The sequence below is a fragment of the Rana temporaria genome, chromosome 7 (genome assembly GCF_905171775.1).
Source record: "Rana temporaria chromosome 7, aRanTem1.1, whole genome shotgun sequence".
Classification (NCBI taxonomy): Eukaryota; Metazoa; Chordata; class Amphibia; order Anura; family Ranidae; genus Rana; species Rana temporaria.
Window position 1 is genome coordinate 189,749,738 of NC_053495.1, and position 23,306 is coordinate 189,773,043.

Sequence of the window (23,306 nt, forward strand, 5' to 3'; positions counted from 1 at the left end):
TATTTACTAAAAAAATAGAGACTGTTCATTGGTCTTAGTAAATATGTAGTTGTGTCCCAACTAGTATACTGTGTGTACTAGTTTTTATTTTATTTTTAAAAAATGTTATTTTTATTTATTTTTTACTTTTTCCCTTGAACTTGAGTATTCAAAGTAAATAGTTGCCTTAATTTTGCAAAGTGACCATAAGCTTTTGAAAATGGACATTCACTTTACCTATTTAGTAAATCAATTTATGTCTAGGAGTAGCCAAACAGGTATAGACACACAAGGGTACACACTGCATACAACCTGGTACAGACACACAAGGGTATACACTGCATACAAACTGGTACAGACACACAAGGGTATACACTGCATACAACCTGGTACAGACACACAAGAGTATACACTGCATACAAACTGGTACAGACACACAAGGGTATACACTGCATACAACCTGGTACAGACACACAAGGGTATACACTGCATACAACCTGGTACAGACACACAAGGGTATACACTGCATACAACCTGGTACAGACACACAAGGGTATACACTGCATACAACCTGGTACAGACACACAAGGGTATACACTGCATACAACCTGGTACAGACACACAAGGGTATACACTGCATACAACCTGGTACAGACACACAAGGGTATACACTGCATACAACCTGGTACAGACACAAGGGTATACACTGCATACAAACTGGTACAGACACACAAGGGTATACACTGCATACAACCTGGTACAGACACACAAGGGTATACACTGCATACAAACTGGTACAGACACACAAGGTTATACACTGCATACAACCTGGTACAGACACACAAGAGTATACACTGCATACAACCTGGTACAGACACACAAGGGTATACACTGCATACAACCTGGTACAGACACACAAGAGTATACACTGCATACAACCTGGTACAGACACACAAGGGTATACACTGCATACAACCTGGTACAGACACACACGGGTATACACTGCATTAGGGCCGAAACTAGGCATGTGCAAAAGGGAAAAATTTGTTTCGTTTTAATTCGTTATTTAATTAATTTCGTTAAGTTAGATTAGTTACATGTGTTAAATTCGTTTTCGGAATTCGTTCGTTTTCGACCGAATTTCGAAAAATCCGGTCGAATTCGAAAATATTTCGACCGGATTCGAAAACAAATAGTTTTTTTCGAATAGAATTTGTTTTCGAATTCGATTCGAACATTTATTTTTTATTTATTTTTTTCGAATTCCGATCGAATTTCGTCCGCGGGTTTTCGATTCGGAATCGAAAACGTTCGTTCGGATTCGGTAAATTCATTAATATTGCAATTCAGGAATTCATATGCATCCGAATGTCCGAATAATGAAAAATTCGTCCGAATTTCGATTCGGAACGAAACGAAATGCACATGCCTAGCCGAAACAACTAATCGATTAATCGACAACTAATCGATTATGAAATTAATCGATTACAATTTTCATAATCGATTAATCGGCCAGTAACATAATGGGGTTAAAAAACGAAAATTAGCCCCTTATAGTACAAAAAAGCAAATCGCTACTGTAAATATTACTTTCACTGTCCCACAGTAAAAAAATTACCCCTTACAGTAGCGATTATTTGCTATTTTTTACTTATTTTTGTTTTTTTAACCCCATTATGTTACTAAACATCTCAGGCCTGGGGTCACACCTCTGTTTTTTGGTGCTTTTCGCAAAAACACACTACAGTGCATTTACATGTTTTCCTATGGGACACGTTCACATCCATGATTTTTTTTCAGCTGCTGCGCATTTGGAAAGGGCAAGGACTTTTTAACGCAAAACGGTGCTATTTTTTTTTTTTTTTTTTCAATATACTTCAATGAAGAAGCTGCAGAAAAGTATGCAATGCGTTTTTGTGGCAATTTGTGTTTTTTAATCTACCCAACAACAAATTGGGCCAAAAAAAAAATTTAAAATGCAAATTTTTTGTTTTTTTAGGGCGATTTATCGATACAATAATCGGCCAACTAATCGATTATGAAAATAATCGTTAGTTGCAGCCCTACACTGCATACAACCTGGTACAGACACTGTACAAAATACAGCCCAAATAGTGCAGACACACAATGGTATAAAATACCTACAAAACAGGGACAGACACCCAAGAGTACACAATACAACCCCTGTGATACAGCCACACAAGAGTATACAATACATACAAACAAGAACAGACACACAAAAGAGTAAAAATACAGTCCCAATGGTACAGACACACAAGGATATAAAATACGCACAAATTAAATATAGCACAAGGAAACATAATACAGGGAAACATGAACAGACACACAACGACTGATTTACTGAAAAAGTTGACACAAATAGTAAAGATTCACTTTAATTATCCAATCATGTAAAAATGTAATTATGTTTAAGATGAATTTCTTAAATTGTCTTTTAGTTGCAGATGGATTGGATAATTAAAGCAAATCGTCACCATTTTTTGGAGTGAACATTCTCTATATTTTTTGTAAATCCGCCTCACTGCATACAAAATACAGCTAGACAGGTACAGACACACAATGGTATAAAATACATTCAAACTGGAAATAAACACACAAGGGTATAAAACACTAGTACACACAGTATACTAGTACACACAAGGGTATAAAAACAAACTGGTACAGACACACAGGGGCATAAAATATATACAAACTGGTATACACACACACACACCAGTATAAAACATAGTCACACTAGTACATACACACAAGGGCAAAAAATACATACAAACAGATATAGACACACAACAGTATAAAATACAACCAACTGGTACAGAAATGCAAGGGTATAAAATACAACTGGTACAAACACACAAGGGTATAAAATACAACTGGTACAAACACACAAGGGTATAAAACTGGTACAGACACAAGAGCAAAATTACATACAAACTGATAGACACACAAGGGAATAAAATACATTTATCTGGCATATACAGACAAGGCTATACAATGCATTAAAACAGGTACAGGCACACAAGGGTATAAAATAAATTAATGGTACATCCACACAAGGGTATAACATATAGTCAAACTGGTACAGACAAGAGAAAAATTACATACAAACTGAAGAGTATAAAATAAATTCAAACTGGTACACACACGGAAAAAAAACAACAACATACAAACAAAAACACTCCTAAAAACACACAAGGGTATAAAACACAGTCAAACTGGTACACACACACACAGAAAAAAAACAACAACATACAAACAAAAAAAAACACTCCTAAAAACACACAAGGGTATAAAACACAGTCAAATTGGTACACACAAGGATATGACATACCTTAAAAAACGGTACAGACACAGAAGGGTATAAAACAGTCACCTGGTACAGACACACAAGGGTACAAAATACATTCTGCACATCATTATTAATGAAAATGTACAGCTTGTACTGAATGCAAATGTATTCTGTTCATCATATTTGTGTATTACACACACACACACACACACACACACACACATAAAAACAAATGTTTACTAGCAAGCAAAAACTTAAACATATGATGGGCACAAATATGAACTGACACGCAAATCTAGATAACATCAAATACAATTATTTCCAGCCACACAAGGTGTATAATACACACAAGTTATACACTTATTAGGAGCAAAAATGTATGCAAAACAGACTGTACACGAACTGTCACTATAATAAATGTACAGAAATGTATTGATCCATATGGGCTGTGTACTAATATCTGTGTGTGGTGCTCGATTTATAATTATAGGACCCACACAGGTACACACACTGCTCATAGACTGACACACAAATGTAATATGATGCACAAATATTAGTGAACCTGAATACTGACCACACACATATTGCACTCATATTAATTGATAAATAAACAATAATTCACTAGAACTGAACATCATCTTACTTGCACCACATGCAAAAACGAATACACAGTTGTAAAGTAAAAAAAAGTAGCTAATGCGACACAATCCTACCACACTGCACTCTGCATTACAGCACACACACATCTATACAGACACAAAGCACAATATGCTCTGCATGACACAAACAGACAACAGTACACAGCGACTTCCATGCAATTGTTCACACATCTAGAAAGTGGTCCTTGTGTAGCCTGCAGTAATAAATAATATGCGTGTAGTATATGTGTTTGTTTTATGTATATAATGGAAGGGATATTAGTCTGTTCTTCCAGCAAAATATTATTTTCCAAAGTTAGTGCAACGGAAATGGAAAATACAGCACATGGTTCGCAGCTTCGCCTTATTTACTAATATTTACTTTGAAAAGTTAACATTCATGTTTGGTTGGTGAACAGCCTCTATTCCTCCACACTTCCATTCTATACAAAGATATCGTTCATGAACACAAATCAATGAACAACACTACAGGTTAACATATACCACACAACTACTATACATTAGTACACACACACACACACACACACACACACACAACTATTCAACATACATTATAACACACACACCAAACATAACACACATCTCTATACAACATACATTATAACACACACACACACACACACACACACACACACACACAACTATACAACATACATTATAACACACACCTCTACACAACATACATTATAACACACACAACTATACAACATACGTAATAACACACACACACACAACTATACAACATACATTATAACACACACACACACAACTATACAACATACATTATAACACACACAACTATACAACATACGTAATAACACACACACACACACACACACACAACTATACAACATACATTATAACACACACACACACACACAACTATACAACATACATTATAACACACACACACAACTATACAACATACATTATAACACACACAACTATACAACATACATTATAACACACACACATATAACACACACACACCTATAGAACATTCATTATAACACACACCAAACATAACACACACACACACACACAACTATACAACATACATTATAACACACAAAACTATACAACATACATTATAACACACACTATGCAACATACATTATAACACACACACACACACACACCCCACCAAGTCAATAGGGATCGATTCACAGATGCACGTTTATCTAAATAATAATATGCAAAAAGTAACTGCTAAAATAAATATACATAAAAAAGGATACAACTACCGAAAACCAGACACACATATGATTAATACTACAATATACGGTACAACACACAGCCAATAATTCACCACAAAAGCAAAACTATTTACATATAAGGCTCTTGACAAACACACACATACAGTACAAATTATACAAATATATATATATATAAAAAAATATCATTTTTTTTTATTTTTAGCGAGTCCAATGAGAGAAATTACAGTTATGTCCAAAAAATAAATAAAATAAAGTTTTCCTTATGCTAAAACTTTGTGAATTAAGACTATGGCGTACAGACCTTGTACCGAATATATAATGTTAAAGTGTATCATAATAATTGATCAGTAATGCCTCCCAATAAATACAGGTTTTTAAAACTTTATATTTTATACAATTTTATATGTAATCATATTATCGCGTTACACTATAGTTTAGATGCTGAACAACATGCGTCAGTGCTAGAGTCTTCTATCGGAATATATAATTAGTTTCGAATACTCATATATTTTGGATTATCGATTGCCAATACAATCCAACAGGTCGGGATCGCTTTTTTTTTATACCCGGGTACACAGCCTGTAAAGGATCCTGTACATACTGTACATAGATGATATCCCTCAACTCATCAATGGATCAATTCCCGACCTGTGCTAAGGGGGGTTTCTAATAATATATTTTAATCAACACTAAAAACTCTGCTTCCTGGAAATTAACCAATCGTCCATTAAAAACAAAATAAAAACGAAAACGTATCTCCTTAATATTACAGTGATAAATATATAGATATATATATTACAAACACACACACACACTATATAATAAAATAATGTGATCAAATGGGGGAAATTATATATATATATATATATATATATATATATATATATATATATATATATATATATATATATATATATATATAAAATTTCCAGTCACACAGAGACCGTAAACAAATCTATAGATTACATTCATATCACATACACCCAAAAAAATAAAAATTATAATATATATAGTAAAAAAAAAAAAAAAACTCGTTACGGTTTGTGTGCATGTGATATGATAGTTTTTGATATTTTTATTGTCGGTGTGTGTATGTGATATAACTTTATTTTTATTATGTCTGTGTGCATGTGATATAAATATAATTTTAATATTTTTCTTACAGTGTGTGTGTATATATATATATATATATATATATATATATAAAATATAATATTTTATATATCACATACACACAAAGTAAAACAAAAATATACATGATAAATTGTATCACACACACTAAATATATATATATATATAGTCAGAATAAAAATAGTCATACCACATATACACAAATTATATATATATATATATATATATATATATATATATATATATATATATATATATATATATATATATATATATATATATATATATATATATATATATATATATATATACACATATACACATACATACATACATATACACATACATACATACACACACACACACACACACACACACACACACACACACACACACACACACTGTAAGAAAAATATTAAAATTATATTTATATCACAGGCACACAGACATAATAATAAAAATAAAGTTATATATCACATACACACACCGACAATAAAAATATCAAAAACTATCATATCACATGCACACAAACCGTAACGAGTTTTTTTACTGGATATTTCTTTCCATGCAAGAACAGTTTTATAGCTTGCATCAAAACTTTATTTTACTAATTTATATCAATGTTTCACAAATTCGATTTAAATCTGCACACATATTTTAGAAGAAGTAATGGTGTACACTAATGTATAATTTCACAAGGGAATGCTTTTTTTTTGTAGTTGGAGCCCTCATGAGGTGCTGCCACCTTTGGGGTGCTGCCAGTCTGCTGTAGATGGTAGGGGGGCAAGGAAAAAAAAAGTCTAAAAACAAACAAGGGTATCAAACACCGTCAAATTGGTACACAAGGGAATAAAATACATGTATTCAACTGGTGTACACAGGCAATGGTATACAATGCATTCAAACTGGTACAGACACACAGGGGCATAAGATGAATACAAACTGGTATACACACACAAACACCAGTATAAAACATAGTCACACTAGTACATACACACAAGGGCATAAAATACATACAAACAGATATAGACACACAACAGTATAAAATACAACCAACTGGTACAGAAATGCAAGGGTATAAAATACAACTGGTACAAACACACAAGGGTATAAAATACTACTGGTACAAACACACAAGGGTATAAAACTAAAGACACTAGAGCAAAATTACAAACTGATAGACACACAAGGGAATAAAATACATTTATCTGGCGTTTTTCAGACAAGGGTATACAATGCATTAAAACAGGTACAGGCACACAAGGGTATAAAATAAATGAATGGTACATCCACAAGGGTATAAAATATAGTCAAACTGGTACAGACAAGAGCAAAATGACATACAAACTGAAGGGTATGAAATACATTCAAACTGGTACACACACACACACACACACACACACACACACACACACAAGGGCAAAAAAAAACAAAACAAACAAAAACAAATCCTAAAAACACACAAAGGTATAAAACAAACACAGTCAAATTGGTACACACAAGGATATGACATACATACAAATGGTACAGGCACAGAAGGGTATAAAACAGTCACCTGGTACAGACACACAAGGGTACAAAATACATTCTGCACATGAATGCAAATGTATTCTGTACATTTGTGTATTTTTCACACACACACACCGAATGTTTACTAGCATGCAAAACTTATAATAAAAACATTATTAACGGTCACACAAAGGTGTATAATACACACAAGTTATCCACTTATTGGGAGCACACTTCTATGCAAAACAGACTGTACAAGAATGAAGTCTGTCACTATAATAATTGTACAGACATCAATTGATCCATAACAGAAATGGGCTGTGCACTAATATCAGGCACACATGGGTTGTGTGTGTGGTCTGCCAGTCTGCTGTAGATGGCAGTGCCCAGCACAGGGTCAGGGGTCCGACACCTCTCTATATGGAGGGGGGGGGGGGGGGTCCCACACTGGTCTGACATTAGGCATAAGCTCCAACTTATTTACATTTGCTGGTCCTTCTAAAGTGAATGCCACACATACTAGTAGCATATCGTGCCATTCTATTCTACACAGTGCCTGGGAAAGTCCTGGCATCACAAGATGAATGGTTATAATGTAGCAAGGAAAATCTCAATTTCATTGGAAATTATTTAGTTGCATTGCCTGGAGAATGTCCCTGTGTTATAGGAAGAATGCTATAATGTAGCAAAGATGCGATGAGAAGATTTCTGCATGAATATCATTGTAACATTTTATCAGTTTTGTGTTGCATTTTCATTTTTTTATCATTTTTGTTGCATTCTCACCCCCCCCCCCCCCCTCTAGAAATATCAGCCTGGAGCCTCATTGTCTGAGTCTTACCTTGTCAGAATGCACTGCAGGGATATCCTTGTCTTCAAGTTTACATAGAAACATCTGATCGCCCTTCCAATACATGGCACAGCCAGACCTGGTTACATCCCAACTCCAGAGGGGCCACAGAAGAGCAAAGAAGAAGGAAAAAAAAAAAAGGCAAGCAATTCCAGGGGCCCCTGGGCTGCCCCCCACACCAAGCTCCTCACTCACCCCTGACTGGCAGCTGCAAGCTCCACTGCTGCCTGCTCTGCTGCAATCAAAGTTTTGTTTTGCAGGGGGAGGATCCCAAGAGCACAAACACAAGGGTAGAGCTGACAGCCTGGCTCCGCCCCCCTGGAGTCAGCCACGCCCCCTGGCACTGGGGGAAGTCAGGACAGGACAGGCAAGGGTGACAACACAGTGCAAGCTTAGGCAGCCTGGTGAGAGTCTCCAGCTGCAGAGCTAAGGAATTATCTTTAATATCCTATGGCTGGCTTTAATTGCCTCAATTCTAAAAAGGGGGATTGTGCACACTTGGAGGCTTTGGATGCATTCTTCTCAAGTGCAGGTAAAAGGCAAATGTAATGCATAGACTTCAGAATTGTGTTCAGAGGGTCCTATTCAAGCAGAAGTGTTGCTGGGAAAGAAAAAAAAAATCTTCCCTGCTGCATTTTAGTGCATTGACCTGCATTGCATCATAGAAAAATATGGCAAAAAAGAAAAGAAAAAGGATATGCGCAGGGGCGGACTGACCATTCGAGCGATCGGGCACTGCCCGAGGGCCCCATGCCACTAGGGGGCCCCATCAGGGTTGATAGCCTCAGTAAAACCAGGGACAGTATGTAAAAATCTGTGGGCCGGATTCAAGAAGCAATTGCGCCTGTGTAACCATAGGTTACACAGCGCAATTGCTTACTTGCCCCGGTGTAACGAGTGCTCCTGATTCAGGAACCTCGTTACGCCGACTGCAGCATAAGATCTGCGCGGCATAAGGCTCTTATGCCCGCATATCTTAGGCTGCATTCTTGCGGTGGACGCTAGGTGGCGTTCACGTTGTGCTCAGTGTATAGTATGCAAGTTGCATACTAACACCGATTCACAACGTTGTGCGAGCCCTGCTTACGCAATTTACATCGTTTACGTACGGCGGTTTTCGCGCAAGGCTGCCCCTGCTATTAGCAGGGGCAGCCCATGTTACGTATACCTGTCGTTCCCGCGTCGCGAAATTTGAATTTTACGTCGTTTGCGTAAGTGAATCGTGAATGGCGCTGGACGCCATTCACGTTCACTTTGAAGCAAATGACGTCCTTGCGACGTCATTTGCCGCAATGCACGTTGGGAAAGTTTCCCGACGGAGCATGCGCTCTACGATCGGCGCGGGAACGCGTCTAATTTAAATGATTCCCGCCCCCTACGGATCATTTAAATTGCGTGCTCTAGCGCCGGGCATTTTGCCGGCGCGCCCGCGCAATTCACGGAGCTTCTGCTCCGTGAATTAAGGGCAGCGCAAAATATTTGCGTGGGCGCAGGGCAAAATCGTTGCCCTGCTCCCCCGCAAATATAGCGCAAGCTATGCTGAATCTGGGCCAGTGTTTTTTTTAAATCTCAAGATTATAGCTGCCTCTCCCATACCCTTTCAGTATGTGTATGTGTATTCTGTGTGTATGTATACTGTGTGGGGCAGATCCTCGTACAATTGCATGGGCGCAGCGTATGTGAGATACGCTACGCCGCTGTAACTTACTTTTTAATCCTTGAATCCAGAAAGAATTTGCGCCGTAAGTAACTTACGGCGGCGTAGTGTATCTCTCGCGGCGTAACGGCGCGTAATTCAAAAATCGGCGAGTAGGGGGCGTGTTTCATTTAAATGAAGCGCGTCCCCGCGCCGAACGAACTGCGCATGCGCCGTCCCTAAATTTCCCGCCGTGCATTGCGCTAAATGACGTCGCAAGGACGTCATTGTTTTGACGTGGAGGTAAATTACGTCCAGCCCGATTCACGGACGACTTACGCAAACAAAATACATTTTTTAAAATTATACGCGGGAACGACGGCCATACTTAACATTGCGTACGCCACCAGATAGCAGCTTTAAACTATAAGCCGAAAAAAGCCGACTAGAAACGACGTAAAAGAATGCGACGGCCGCTCGTACGTTCGTGGATCGTCAGAAATAGCCAATTTGCATACTCGACGCGGAATACGACGGGAACAGCACCCAGCGGATGCCGAAAAATTGCATCTAAGATCCGAAGGCGTACGAAGACGTATGCCTGTCGGATCTAACCCAGGTGTCGTCGTATCTTGGTTTGAGGATTCAAACCAAAGATACGACGCGGGAAATTTAAAAGTATGCCGGCGTAGCAGTAGATACTCCGGCGTACTTTCTTTGTGGATCTGCCCCTGTGTGTATACTGTGTGTCTGTGTGTGTATACTGTATGTGTGTGTATGCTGTGTGGCCCCATAATCTATTGCCTGGGGGCCCCATAATCTCATTATGCCCGGGGGCTTCATAATCTCCTATTGCCCGGGGGCCCCATAATCTTCTATTGCCCGGGGGGGACCCCATGAGTTGTCAGTCCGCCCCTGGGTACGCGTTTGCTACATTTCTTCACATCCAATCGGAGGGCCCTTTTACTACTTTGCAAAGCGTTAACGGGCATCGCATGAAAACAGTCCACCCTACCCTGATGTGCTGAAAATTAGAAATTACCTTTTTTTGTAATGAAATGCATTGCGGCACATCTGTGTCAACGGTGTTCCATGACACAGTCGCGCCGCTTTATCGCCCATACACACAATCAGGAAAAACGGACGAAAAATACCGCTTTTGAATCAATCGTACGATAATCAGATCGTTAATACAGAGCTTCCGAGAGCCGATCACAACAGTTCATCCGATATTTTTCGATCGGACAAACAGGAAAGATTTTCTCGTAGAATACCAGATTGTAGGATTTTCGTTTAATCAGTACAGTCGTCGTCTAAAAATACAATAGAAATACACGAAAACATGTGACATCACTTGCGATTTTGTATTCTGTCGTACAAATTTTTTTCCGTATAGTAGCCTCTCCATTTTCGATATGTGACTAACATGCAAAAAAAATAAAAAAATTCTGTCCTCTGATTTTCGGATCGTGTGTATGGGTCATTAGGGCTTGTTAACATCTGACTAAATTTCCAACGCTTAACAAATGCTCCAATTGCGTTGATGAGCTTTAGTATGTGCGTTAGAATGGCGGTTTACAAGCATTAATGACGAGTTAAAAACACTCCCCAAACGCCCCATGGGCAGTTTTGAAGCGCTTGATGGGTGCGTTAAAACCGCTCCACAAATGCCTATTCCATTGCAGGAAATAAACAAATCTTAACCACTTCCATACCGGGCACTTACGCACCTTCCTGCCCAAGCCAATTTTCAGCTTTCAGCGATGTCGCAATTTGAATGACAATTGCGTGGTAATGCTACACTGTACCCAAATTAAATTTTTATCATTTTGTTCCCACAAATAGAGCTTTCTTTTGGTGGTATTTGATCACCTCTGCGATTTTTAAAAAAACACCGAAATTTTAGAAAAATTAAGTTTTTATTTTTTTCTGTTAATTTTTTTTGTAAATAAGTACGTTTTCTTCTTCAATTATGGGAACTGATATGGCGGCACTGATGGGCACCAATGAGGTGGCACTGATGGGCACTGATGAGGTGGCACTGATGGGCACCGATAGGCACCGATGGGCACTCATGGGTGGCAGTGATAGGTGGGCACTGGGTATAGATGGGCACTAATGGACACTGGGTGGCACTGATGGACACTGAGGGGTGGCACTGATGGCATTGCTGGGCATCATTTCATCCCGGGCCCATGTTGCCCACAAATGGGCACTGACTGGCACTGATTGGCATCGATTGTGTTAAAAAAAATGTTATTGTTTTTTTGTGTGGCTATTTTTGCTCTATTGACCACCGGGGGGCACTCCCTGGTGGTCCAGTGTTGGCATCCGAGGGGGGGCTGCGCTGATAAACAATCAGCGTGAATCCCCCCTGTCAGGAGAGCCGCCGATCGGCTCTCCTCTACCTCGCGTCTGTCAGACGCGAGTGAGGAAGAGCCGATCAACGGCTCTTCCTGTTTACTTTGTGATCAGCCGTGGTTGGACACGGCTGATCACGTGGTAAAGAGCCTCCACCGGAGGCTCTTTACCGAGATCGGAGATGCAGGGTGTCAGACTGACACCCCGCATCACAGATCACCGCGCTGCGCTCCAACACGGGCGCGGGCGGGCATGTAATCCTGCAGGACGTCAATAGATGTCCAGTCAGGATTTCACAACCACTTCCCGGACGTCAATTGACTATTGATCAAGCGGGAAGTGGTTAACAAATGCCTGCCAGAGCATTCACAAAGCGTTACCATAGATTTTAATAGGAGGCGTGGCAAAGGCTTCAAATGCCTTCTAAATCGACCTGAGCAATGCTTCATGTTTTGATAATGTGAACAGAACTGTCTGCTGTCAGTTGTTTTTCATAGGCATTTGAGGGGCATTATTAAACGCCTGCTTTCAATGCCAGGGTGAACTTAAAGCGGAGCTCCACCCAAAAGTGGAACTTCCACTTTAAGCACTCCTCGCCCCCTTACATGCCACATTTGCCATATCATTGGGGGGGAGTGGGTACTTTCTTTTAAGTGTGACTTCCTGTCCTACTTCCTCCTTTCTCTTCTCGGCCGCCTAGGTGACTTTTCCTCTCGCCCTAGGCAGCCCCTCCATGTCAGCAATCTTCTGGGACACGTCACAGGTCTTAGAAGATTGCCTGGCCAATAGCAGAGAGCATCGCAACTCACGCATGCGCAGTGCATGCCCAGCCATAAGCCATCATGGCCGGGTGCCTACAGTTGCTATGATGTCGCCGTGGAGAGGAGCGAGGCTCCGGGCGCCCGCATTGTTGGATCGTGGGACAGGTGAGTGCGTTTATTAAAAGTCAGCAGCTACACTTTTTGTAGCTGCTGACTTTTAATAAACTAAAAAACAAGTTGAACTCCGCTGTAAAATGTTACTAAGCCCACAACAGTCAAATCAGCCTGTATATACAGTAAAGTATGCTTGTTATACTCACTGTGGAACCCAAGGGGTTAATCCTCCACATTGTGTAAAAAGGCTGTTTGAGCCTGTCTTCTCTGATCCCCCATCCTTCCACTGACGCAGACTATTTCCTGATAGAACAGAGGATAGGGGACAAGCTGCACATGCTCAGTTTGGTGTGTGTTGCTAGAGAGTTTATTTTTTTCTTGGGAGGGTGCATATGATCAGCACAGGGCCAATCAACACTGTCTAGACAGAGGGTCAGGGGAAAAGTCCTCCTAAAAGCTTTAAGCAGACACTGATAGAAGTCACAAGACTGCTCTAACTGCCGATAAGAAAAAGGTATTCGTTTATATTTACTAAAACTATTGCATTTCCATGTTCTGTGTACTGTGGTAGATCAGATATAGAAAATGCAGGCACCTGGGTTTAGTAACACTTAAAGTGGTTGTAAAGCCACTAGATGTCCTCGATAGGCCCTTCCTCTGAGCCCAGGATATCCTGGACCCACCCCCTGCCTATGACTGGTCAGTGAAAGAAGCAGCAGCATTGTGATGAGCTCATCTCTCTCTCACTCTGCTCCATTGGCGGCTGGTGCTCAACATTTTTGCGGGGCGCAAACAAACTGAATAAAAAAACATAAATTGCAGCCACTGTACCCATCAAATGCGGCCACTGTGCCCATCAAACGCCCAGCACTTACCCTGTTTCCAGGCATGTACTGGCCATTGGGACTACCGGGAGTTTCCCGGTGGGCCGATGGCTCAGTGGCCCGGTCAGTTGCAGTTCTGGAGCCGCTCCTCTGTGACCATAAGTGATTGTGATTTCACTCCTGTCACTCTGATGCAAGGGGGACGCTGGTGGCGACACTCTGATGCAAGGGGGACGCTGGTGGGGGGGACACTCTGATGCAAGGGGGACGCTGGTGGGGGAGACTCTGATGCAAGGGGGACGCTGGTGGGGGGGGACACTCTGATACAAGGGGGACGCTGGTGGGGGGGGACACTCTGATGCAAGGGGGACGCTGTGGGGGGGGGGACACTCTGATGCAAGGGGGACGCTGGTGGGGGGGGACACTCTGATGCAAGGGGGACGCTGTGGGGGGGGGGACACTCTGATGCAAGGGGGACGCTGGTGGGGGACACTCTGATGCAAGGGGGACACTCTGATGCAAGGGGGACGCTGGTGGGGGACACTCTGATGCAAGGGGGACGCTGGTGGGGGACACTCTGATGCAAGGGGGACGCTGGTTGGGGGACACTCTGATGCAAGGGGGACGCTGGTTGGGGGACACTCTGATGCAAGGGGGACGCTGGTGGGGGACACTCTGATGCAAGGGGGACACTCTGATGCAAGGGGGACGCTGGTTAGGGGACACTGATGCAAGGGGGACGCTGGTTGGGGGACACTCTGATGCAAGGGGGACGCTGGTTGGGGGACACTCTGATGCAAGGGTGACGCTGGTTGGGGGACACTCTGATGCAAGGGGGACGCTGGTTGGGGGACACTCTGATGCAAGGGGGACGCTGGTTGGGGGACACTCTGATGCAAGGGGGACGCTGGTTGGGGGACACTCTGATGCAAGGGGGACGCTGGTTGGGGGACACTCTGATGCAAGGGGGACGCTGGTTGGGGGACACTGGTTGGGGGACACTCTGATGCAAGGAGGACACTCTGATGCAAGGGGGACACTGGTTGGGGGACACTCTGATGCAAGGGGGACGCTGGTTGGGGGACACTGGTTGGGGGACACTCTGATGCAAGGGGGACACTGGTTGGGGGACACTCTGATGCAAGGGGGACGCTGGTTGGGGGACACTCTGATGCAAGGGGGACACTGGTTGGGGGACACTCTGATGCAAGGGGGACACTCTGATGCAAGGGGGACACTGGTTGGGGGACACTGATGCAAGGGGGACGCTGGTTGGGGGACACTCTGATGCAAGGGGGAAGCTGGTTGGGGGACACTCTGATGCAAGGGGGAAGCTGGTTGGGGGACACTCTGATGTAAAGAGGTGCTTATGGAGACACTCAAAATTAAAGTGGGCCGGTCTGAATAAAGTCCAAGGCCAAATTTTTGGCCCAGTCCAGCCCTGCCCGTTTCAGTGGGGCAGCAAGGCGGCAGTGTCCTCCACCCTCCTCAATGCAGGGATGGACTGGCCATAGGGACTACAGGGAGTTTCCCGGTGGGCCGATGGCTCAGTGGGCCGTTTTTTAAAACAGAGATGCTGCTTGGAGGACTTTTTCTAACGCCCTGGCAGTGCCCCAGTGTGAAAGCACTCAGGCTTTCACACTGGGACTGCAGCGGAAGCGATTTTCAGTCGCTTTACAGGCGCTATTTTTAGCCCAAAAGCGCCTAAAAAGCGCCTCAGTGTAAAAAGGGGTCCTACACTCACCCCCTCTCTTTTACACTCACTCTCTTTTTCTTACACTCACCCCCCTCTCTCACCCACCCCCTTTCCCTCAACCCTCCCTCTCTCTCTCTCATTCCCCTTTCTCTCACCCTCTCATGATATACAATAATGGATGTAGGGGCCTTTTGGTGGGCGTGATTTTTCGGGGGGGTGGGGGCAGCATTTTATTGAATTAAAGTGGGCCGGTCTGGATGAAGTCCAGGGCCAAATTTTTGTCCCAGTCCAGCCCTGCCTCAATGTCTTCTCCCGTCCTCTCTTCCTGTCCTCTGCTATGATTGGACTCCCAATGACAGCGCTTGTCGTTTCAGCCAATCAGGTGACAGGTAACAGACCCAAACACCTGATTGGCGGAGAGGCGTTTCAGTGTTAGAAAAGCAAATGAACATACAATTACCTAATACACAGCTGAGTGAACTGCAAGCACCCAGCATGGCGCTCGCTGTTCACCTTTTTTGATGCCTATTAGAGCCTACGGCTCTAATCAGGTGCTTCAAAACGATACCCCGCCACTGGAATTCAGGTGCCTCGAGCACCTGAATAAGGGGCGGCAGCTATAGATAGATTCATGCAATGCATGAATCTATCTATGGTGATAGACGGGTGGCAGGAGAGAGGGGGCGGCACCCATGCGCCCTTTATGGATGCACCGCCACTGTCCGGACGCGTTTTTGTAAAGGAGTCCTGTCCAGTGCAGTTTGGTTCACTGGTTCAGGTGCAAATTTTTGCTGTAAATCGGACCTGAACCGGACTAAAAAAATGCACAAGACTCTTTTTAAAAGAGAAACCGTGGCCAGCCCGCAGATGTGTGTACCGGCTCAATAGAGAAGGCTTCCAGTTCACATGACATGCGAATTGAATGCGGGTCAAAAGGCATCCAAATTCGTATACATGTGAACCAAGCTTTAAAACGTGAATGGGCACTTTTATGCAATCTGCCTTCAGTTGGGTTGAATAACTGCTGCCCCCACCTCTGATGTCATCTAGTGGGACATGCAAGCCGGCGGGAGAAAGTGCAGCGCGTGGCGCGAGAAAGTGCAGCGCGTGGCGGGAGAGAAAATGCAGCGCCTGGCGGGAGAGAAAATGCAGAGCCTGGCGGGAGAGAAAATGCAGAGCCTGGCGGGAGAGAAAATGCAGCGCCTGGCGGGAGAGAAAATGCAGCGCCTGGCGGGAGAGAAAATGCAGCGCCTGGCGGGAGAGAAAATGCAGCGCCTGGCGGGAGAAAGTGCAGCGCGAGATTTCCTGACTTCCTGTTGTGTCCCCAGGATAGGAAGTGAAGGGAAATGTACTCAATGGGGCATGAACAGTGTGGTTTTGTCTAGAGATACTCTTTAAACCGCTTACTAAGAGGTTGGAGCTCAATAGAAATGGCTCATTCAAATGTGCGGCCAGGGGGGCGGTAAGAGTAGGTAATTGAGTTGCAGTTTTACCGCCCTCTCTCCAACATGCAGTTGCTCAGGGCTGTACAGATGCCATGCTTACGTCAAGAAATTAAACCCCTATTGCATGTGGTGGGCAGTACTGAACGCGGCCCTTTACAGTTAATGGGGCCACCCTGCAACTGCATGCAAGGCACACGATTGTGGTGCAGCAGTTCAGGTTTTTTTTATATTTCAGCCTGAGTATACACCGACGTGTTGCACACAGCAATTGCACCACCGCATTCCTGTGCAAATCACATGCGATTCTGTATGGTGCGATTTGAGCCCATCGTTTTGCATGGCTCAGATCGCACTGCATCTACATGAAAAGGGAACAGGCACTTTTTTTTGCTGCACTGGAATCAGATCGCACAAGTGTTCATATACCCATGCGATTCAACTCTAGCAAACGCACTGCGTTCTGTGACCTGCTTTTGGCTTTGTCGTTAACTGTTAAATGACGCCAGCAACAGATCGCATGAACACAGTGCGGTTGCTATGCAGTGCGATGCAGCGATTCCAGTGCATTTCTTGCATCGCATCAGTGTGAACCCAAACATAAAACAGGTGGGGAGATGCGACATATTGCCTCCCCCGGTGCCGGTCAACTGTGCTCTGAAAAGCGATCAGCCAAGGATCCCTTTTCAGAGGGGTAGCCAGGGTTGTGGCACATGAGAACAAGCCCTGAGGCAGTAAAATAATCCACATACCATGCAAAAAAACTGACAGGCAGGTTGTATTTTTTGGTCAGTTGGCATTTTACCCTGAATGTGCCAGCACTGGGGACTGCATTCCTTCACCACATGAACATGAGCACCTGGGCATTACAAGTGTGCGTGTTTATACAGTCCGCAGCACATCCTACCATCTTAGCCCCCCCCCCCCCTTACTCTTATGCCGCGTACACACAATCATTTTTCAGCATAAAAAAAAAAAATGTTTTTTCAACTTCATTATTAAAACGACGTTGCCCACACACCATTGTTTTTAAAAAAAATGATCTAGCAAAGCGCGGTGACGTACAACACGTACGACGGCACTCTAAAGGGGAAGTTCCATTCGCCTTTGGGCTGCTTTAGCTGATTCCTTGTTAGTAAAAGACGATTTGCGCTTTTCTGTCTGTTACAGCGTGATAAATGTGCTTACTCCATTATGAACGGTAGTTTTACCAGAACGAGCGCTCCCGTCTCATAACTTGCTTCTGAGCATGCGCGGGTTTTTTACGTAGTTTTAGCACACGCACGATCATTTTTTACAACCCGAAAAACGATATTGTTTAAAACGACGTTAAAAAATGCAGCATGTGCGAATTTTTTTTTTGTCATTTTTCAGAACCTGAAAAATGATGTGTAGCCCCCACATGATCATTTTAAATTACGTTTTTGAAAAACAACGTTTTTTTCATGCCGAAAAATGATTGTGTGTACGCGGCATGAGTATGAGTGTACCCAGAGGCTTTTTTTTGGCAGTGTCGTATGCACACCTTGTTGTTGAGGGGCAAAATTGTGCGTTTTTGGCCCCATTAGACCTTTAGATGGGAGCTCCTGAAAAATACGCATAAGCGCGTTTGCCAAGCGTTTTTCTGCTGCTCCCAATACCATTGCACAGTTCTGCCCCAAAGACGCTCACATAATTTTACGAGCTTCAAGCAACAGGCGACAACTGGACCTGATCCTTTTTTTGCAATGCAGCACACAGCAAACCTTTTATACGCCATGACGCACATGCGTTAAGGTACCATTTAAAATGAAAGGCACTGCAACGCATTGCGCACTACCACAGGGCAAAGCCAGCCTTGCTGATTGCTTCCTTTTTTTTCCCTATAGGGCATTCTAAATAATTGTGACACCACAATGCAAAAGAAACAAGTGTGTTACCGTCCCAATATGTGTGAATGGGCCCCAAATGGAAACGCGGCTGTACTATTACTTTGCATACCCTTGGCTCTATAGCAGCTTGGTACCCCTATCATTAAAGAGAACCAGTACTGGAGGAATTAAGGGGCTGTCACTGCTAACCCCATTTTGAAACTGCTGGTTCCCTGGCTGGGACAAGGGGTGGGCAGGAGGGACAGCTGCCCTGAGCACTGTGGCATCATGTGAGGATGGGGCCGCTGCAAGAAGATTGGGGGGGGGAGGGAATTTGTGTTGGTAGGGGAAATTTGGTGGGCAGCAGGGGGTTAGAATTGTTCTAGGAGAAGAAATTTGGGCGGGTGTGCTGGGAGTGGTGATTTAGGGGGGATTGGTGTTGAAAGGGGGGGGATTTGGGGGGGTCTGTGCTGGATGAGGCGGGAGTGGAATTGTGTAAGAGTAGAGTTTTTTTTGGAGGGGATGGGGGTTGTGCTAGTAGAAATAATTGGGGGTATTTGTGCCAAGAGGGTAAATTTGGGGGGGTGTACTTAGGGGGGGGCGGGGTTTTGCGGAGCAGAGAATTTGTCTTGGGGGAGGCATTTCTGGTGGAGGAATTTGGGGGGGGGGGGTGCAAAGATTGGTGCTGAAATTGGGGATTTCAGCAGGGGGGCAGGTGTACTGGGAGAAGGGGGGATTTATGCTTCGGAGCAGAGAATTTGTGTTGGGGGGAGGCATTTCTGGTGGAGGAATTTGGGGGGGGGGGGGTGCAAAGATTTGTGTTGACATTGGGGATTTAAGCAGGGGGGCAGGTGTACTGGGAGAAGGGGGGATTTATGCTTCAGGGCAGAGAATTTGTGTTGGGGGGAGGCATTTCTGGTGGAGGAATTTGGGGGGGGGGGGTCAAAGATTTGTACTGAAATTGGGGATTTCAGCAGGGGGGCAGGTGTACTGGGAGAAGAGGGGATTTATGCTTCGGAGCAGAGAATTTGTGTTGGGGGAGGCATTTCTGGTGGAGGAATTTGGGGGGGGGGGTGCAAAGATTTGTGCTGAAAGTGGGGATTTGAGCAGGGGGGCAGGTGTACTGGGAGAAGAGGGGATTTATGCTTCGGAGCAGAGAATTTGTGTTGGGGGGGGGGCATTTCGGGTGGAGGAATTTGGGTGGGGGGGTGCAAAGATTTGTGCTGACATTGGGGATTTCAGCAGGGGGGCAGGTGTACTGGGAGAAGGGGGGATTTATGCTTCGGAGCAGAGAATTTGTGTTGGGGGGAGGCATTTCTGGTGGAGGAATTTGGGGGGGGGGGGGGTGTGCAAAGATTTGTGCTGACATTGGGGATTTGAGCAGGGGGGCAGGTGTACTGGGAGAAGGGGGGATTTATGCTTAGGGGTGATAACATGCAGCTTAGTACTCAGTTTTGGGGTGGGATTTTTGCTGGCACATAAAGCTCATACACATTGGGGGGTGCAAGTTGGCATGTTCATCCTTGGCTCTAGATAACCTTGCCCCAGCACTGCCTGGTTGTCTCTGTCTCTTTAATATTTTGGGCACTGCCCTGGAACAAGCATGCAGCAACAAGTCAGAAAGCCTGATCTGGTCAGTGATGTACTAAGGCAAGTATGATTTTTAGATTGGCTGGTGCTGCCTGCTGGGACTTGTAGTTACCCAACACACCTAGAGGACTGGTTGCTAGCTATAGAGAACAGAACTTAGCCACAGGGCAGCTAAAGAGACCCTGTCACCCCCTACCTCTCTATCCAGGGTTCAGCATCCATAGTCTTCCTATGCATCTTGGCATCTCCCCCCATTAGACCCTCCATAGTCCTCTTCATGGACTGATATCACTTTACCAACTGAACAGACCCTGACTTTAAAAAAAAGATTTTCTCATTAGGACAAAAAGCAACATGTGAGTCCTCCATCCATGTGTGAGGGGGAAGACTAGCTGAAAATCAAGCTGTATGTTGCTAATTAGCATTAAGCGCTCAGGCTGCCATGGAGTAAAAGGCAAATAATTGGAACTGGTGTGCAGAGGGGTCTGTGATGGCTGCAGGCAAAGGATCTGCTCTTCTTCACCGACAAAGGATAATTATCGTTCGGTATGGGTCTGCTGCAGCCTGCTCCATACACACAGCGCCCAGAGAGCCCTGCCAGGGCATGGGGAGGACAGGGAGGGGGTGAGATCCCCTGCAGGAGGTATAGATCGACGTACTGTGTAACTATATTGACCAGAGGGGACTGGAAGAGGGACTACTCCAACCCTACAACCAACTTACCTGCCCCGTGGTCCAATAGAAGGGTCGCTGACTACTGAATGGCCAGTGGGATCAAGGACTGACTACTGAATGGCCAGTGGGATCAAGGACTGACTACTGAATGGCCAGTGGGATCAAGGACTGACTACTGAATGGTCAAAGGGAGCAAGGACTGACTACTGAATGGTCTCTAGGGGGTAACAACTAATGCTGAAGGGTTTTATAGGTTACAACTGATGCCCAATGGTCACTAGGGGGTAATAACTGATGCTGAATGGAGGGAAAAAAATTATGTTGAATAACATCTTATGCTGAATGGTCTCTAATGGCAACAACTGATGCTGAAGAATGTGATGCTGAATTGTTTTTAGGGGCAATGACTGATGAGAATGATCACTAGGGGTAACAACTGAATAGTCTCTAGGGGTAACAGCTGATGCTGAATGGTCTCTAGGGGTAATAACTGATGCTGAATATTTTTTAGGGGTAATAACTGATGCTGAATATTTTTTAGGGGTAATAACTGATGCTGAATGATAACTAGTTTCAATAACTAAAGCTTTATGGTTACTAGGGGCAATAACTGATGCTGTATGATTACTAGGGGCAATAACTGATGCTGTATGGTACTAGGGGCAATAACTGATGCCGTGTGGTTACTAGGGGCAATACCTGATGCTGGATGATTACTAGGGGCAATACCTGATGCTGAATTATTTCTAGGGGCAATACCTGATGCTGAATGGTTACTAGGGGCAATACCTGATGCTGAATGGTTACTAGGGGGCAATACCTGATGCTGAATGGTTACTAGGGGGCAATACCTGATGCTGAATGGTTGCTAGGGGGCAATACCTGATGCTGAATGGTTACTAGGGGGCAATACCTGATGCTGAATGGTTGCTAGGGGGCAATACCTGATGCTGAATGGTTGCTAGGGGGCAATACCTGATGCTGAATGATTACTAGGGGGCAATACCTGATGCTGAATGATTACTATAGGGGCAATACCTGATGCTGAATGATTACTAGGGGGCAATACCTGATGCTAAATGATTACTAGGGGGCAATACCTGATGCTAAATGATTACTAGGGGGCAATACCTGATGCTAAATGATTACTAGGGGGCAATACCTGATGCTGAATGATTACCAGGGGCAATACCTAATGCTGAATGATGACCAGGGGCAATAACTGATGCTGTATGGTTACCATAATGCCTGACGCTGAATGATCGCTAGGGGCTATGCTGAGTTATTGGGGGCAATACCTGATGCTAAATGGTTGTAAGATAAAATAAAAAAAAAATTATGTTTAATAGTGTTTGTTGTGCTTTTTTTTTTTTTTTTTTTTTTTGTATTTTTTTTTTTTTTTTTTTTATGGGTTACAACTGATGTTGAATGATCTCTAGAAACAGCGGATACTAAATGGGTCTTAGGGGTAAAAACTGATCACTATGGTCTTGAGATATCAATTTAATGGCTTATAGGGGTAATCCCTGACTGGCTGATGGGTTTTATATTTAGCAGCCACTTAGTGAATAGTAGAAATAATAATAATAATAATAATAATAATAATAATAATAATAATAATATACATGATTTTAATAGCGCCACCAGCGTGCCAACTGATTTCTCAACAATCTGATTACAGAATGGTCGTTATGGGGTAACAACT

The 23,306-nt window shown here is 43.5% G+C and overlaps 1 protein-coding gene across 5 annotated transcripts in view; it reads right to left on the bottom strand.

Annotated features, from left to right (window-relative positions):
- LHX8 (LIM homeobox 8) overlaps nt 1–21,216 on the bottom strand; it is a 74,460-nt gene extending 53,244 nt beyond the window's left edge. For 3 of the 5 annotated variants that reach the window (XM_040360686.1, XM_040360684.1, XM_040360682.1), the window contains exon 1: nt 8,644–8,886. In XM_040360686.1, coding sequence (XP_040216620.1) covers nt 8,644–8,718 — 75 coding nt within the window. In that variant the 5' untranslated portion in view covers nt 8,719–8,886. Of the gene's footprint in view, nt 1–8,643; nt 8,887–21,122 lie in introns of those variants that run through there. The other 2 variants (XM_040360687.1, XM_040360685.1) reach the window with 2 other exon arrangements.
- Between the last annotated feature and the right edge of the window lie 2,090 nt (nt 21,217–23,306).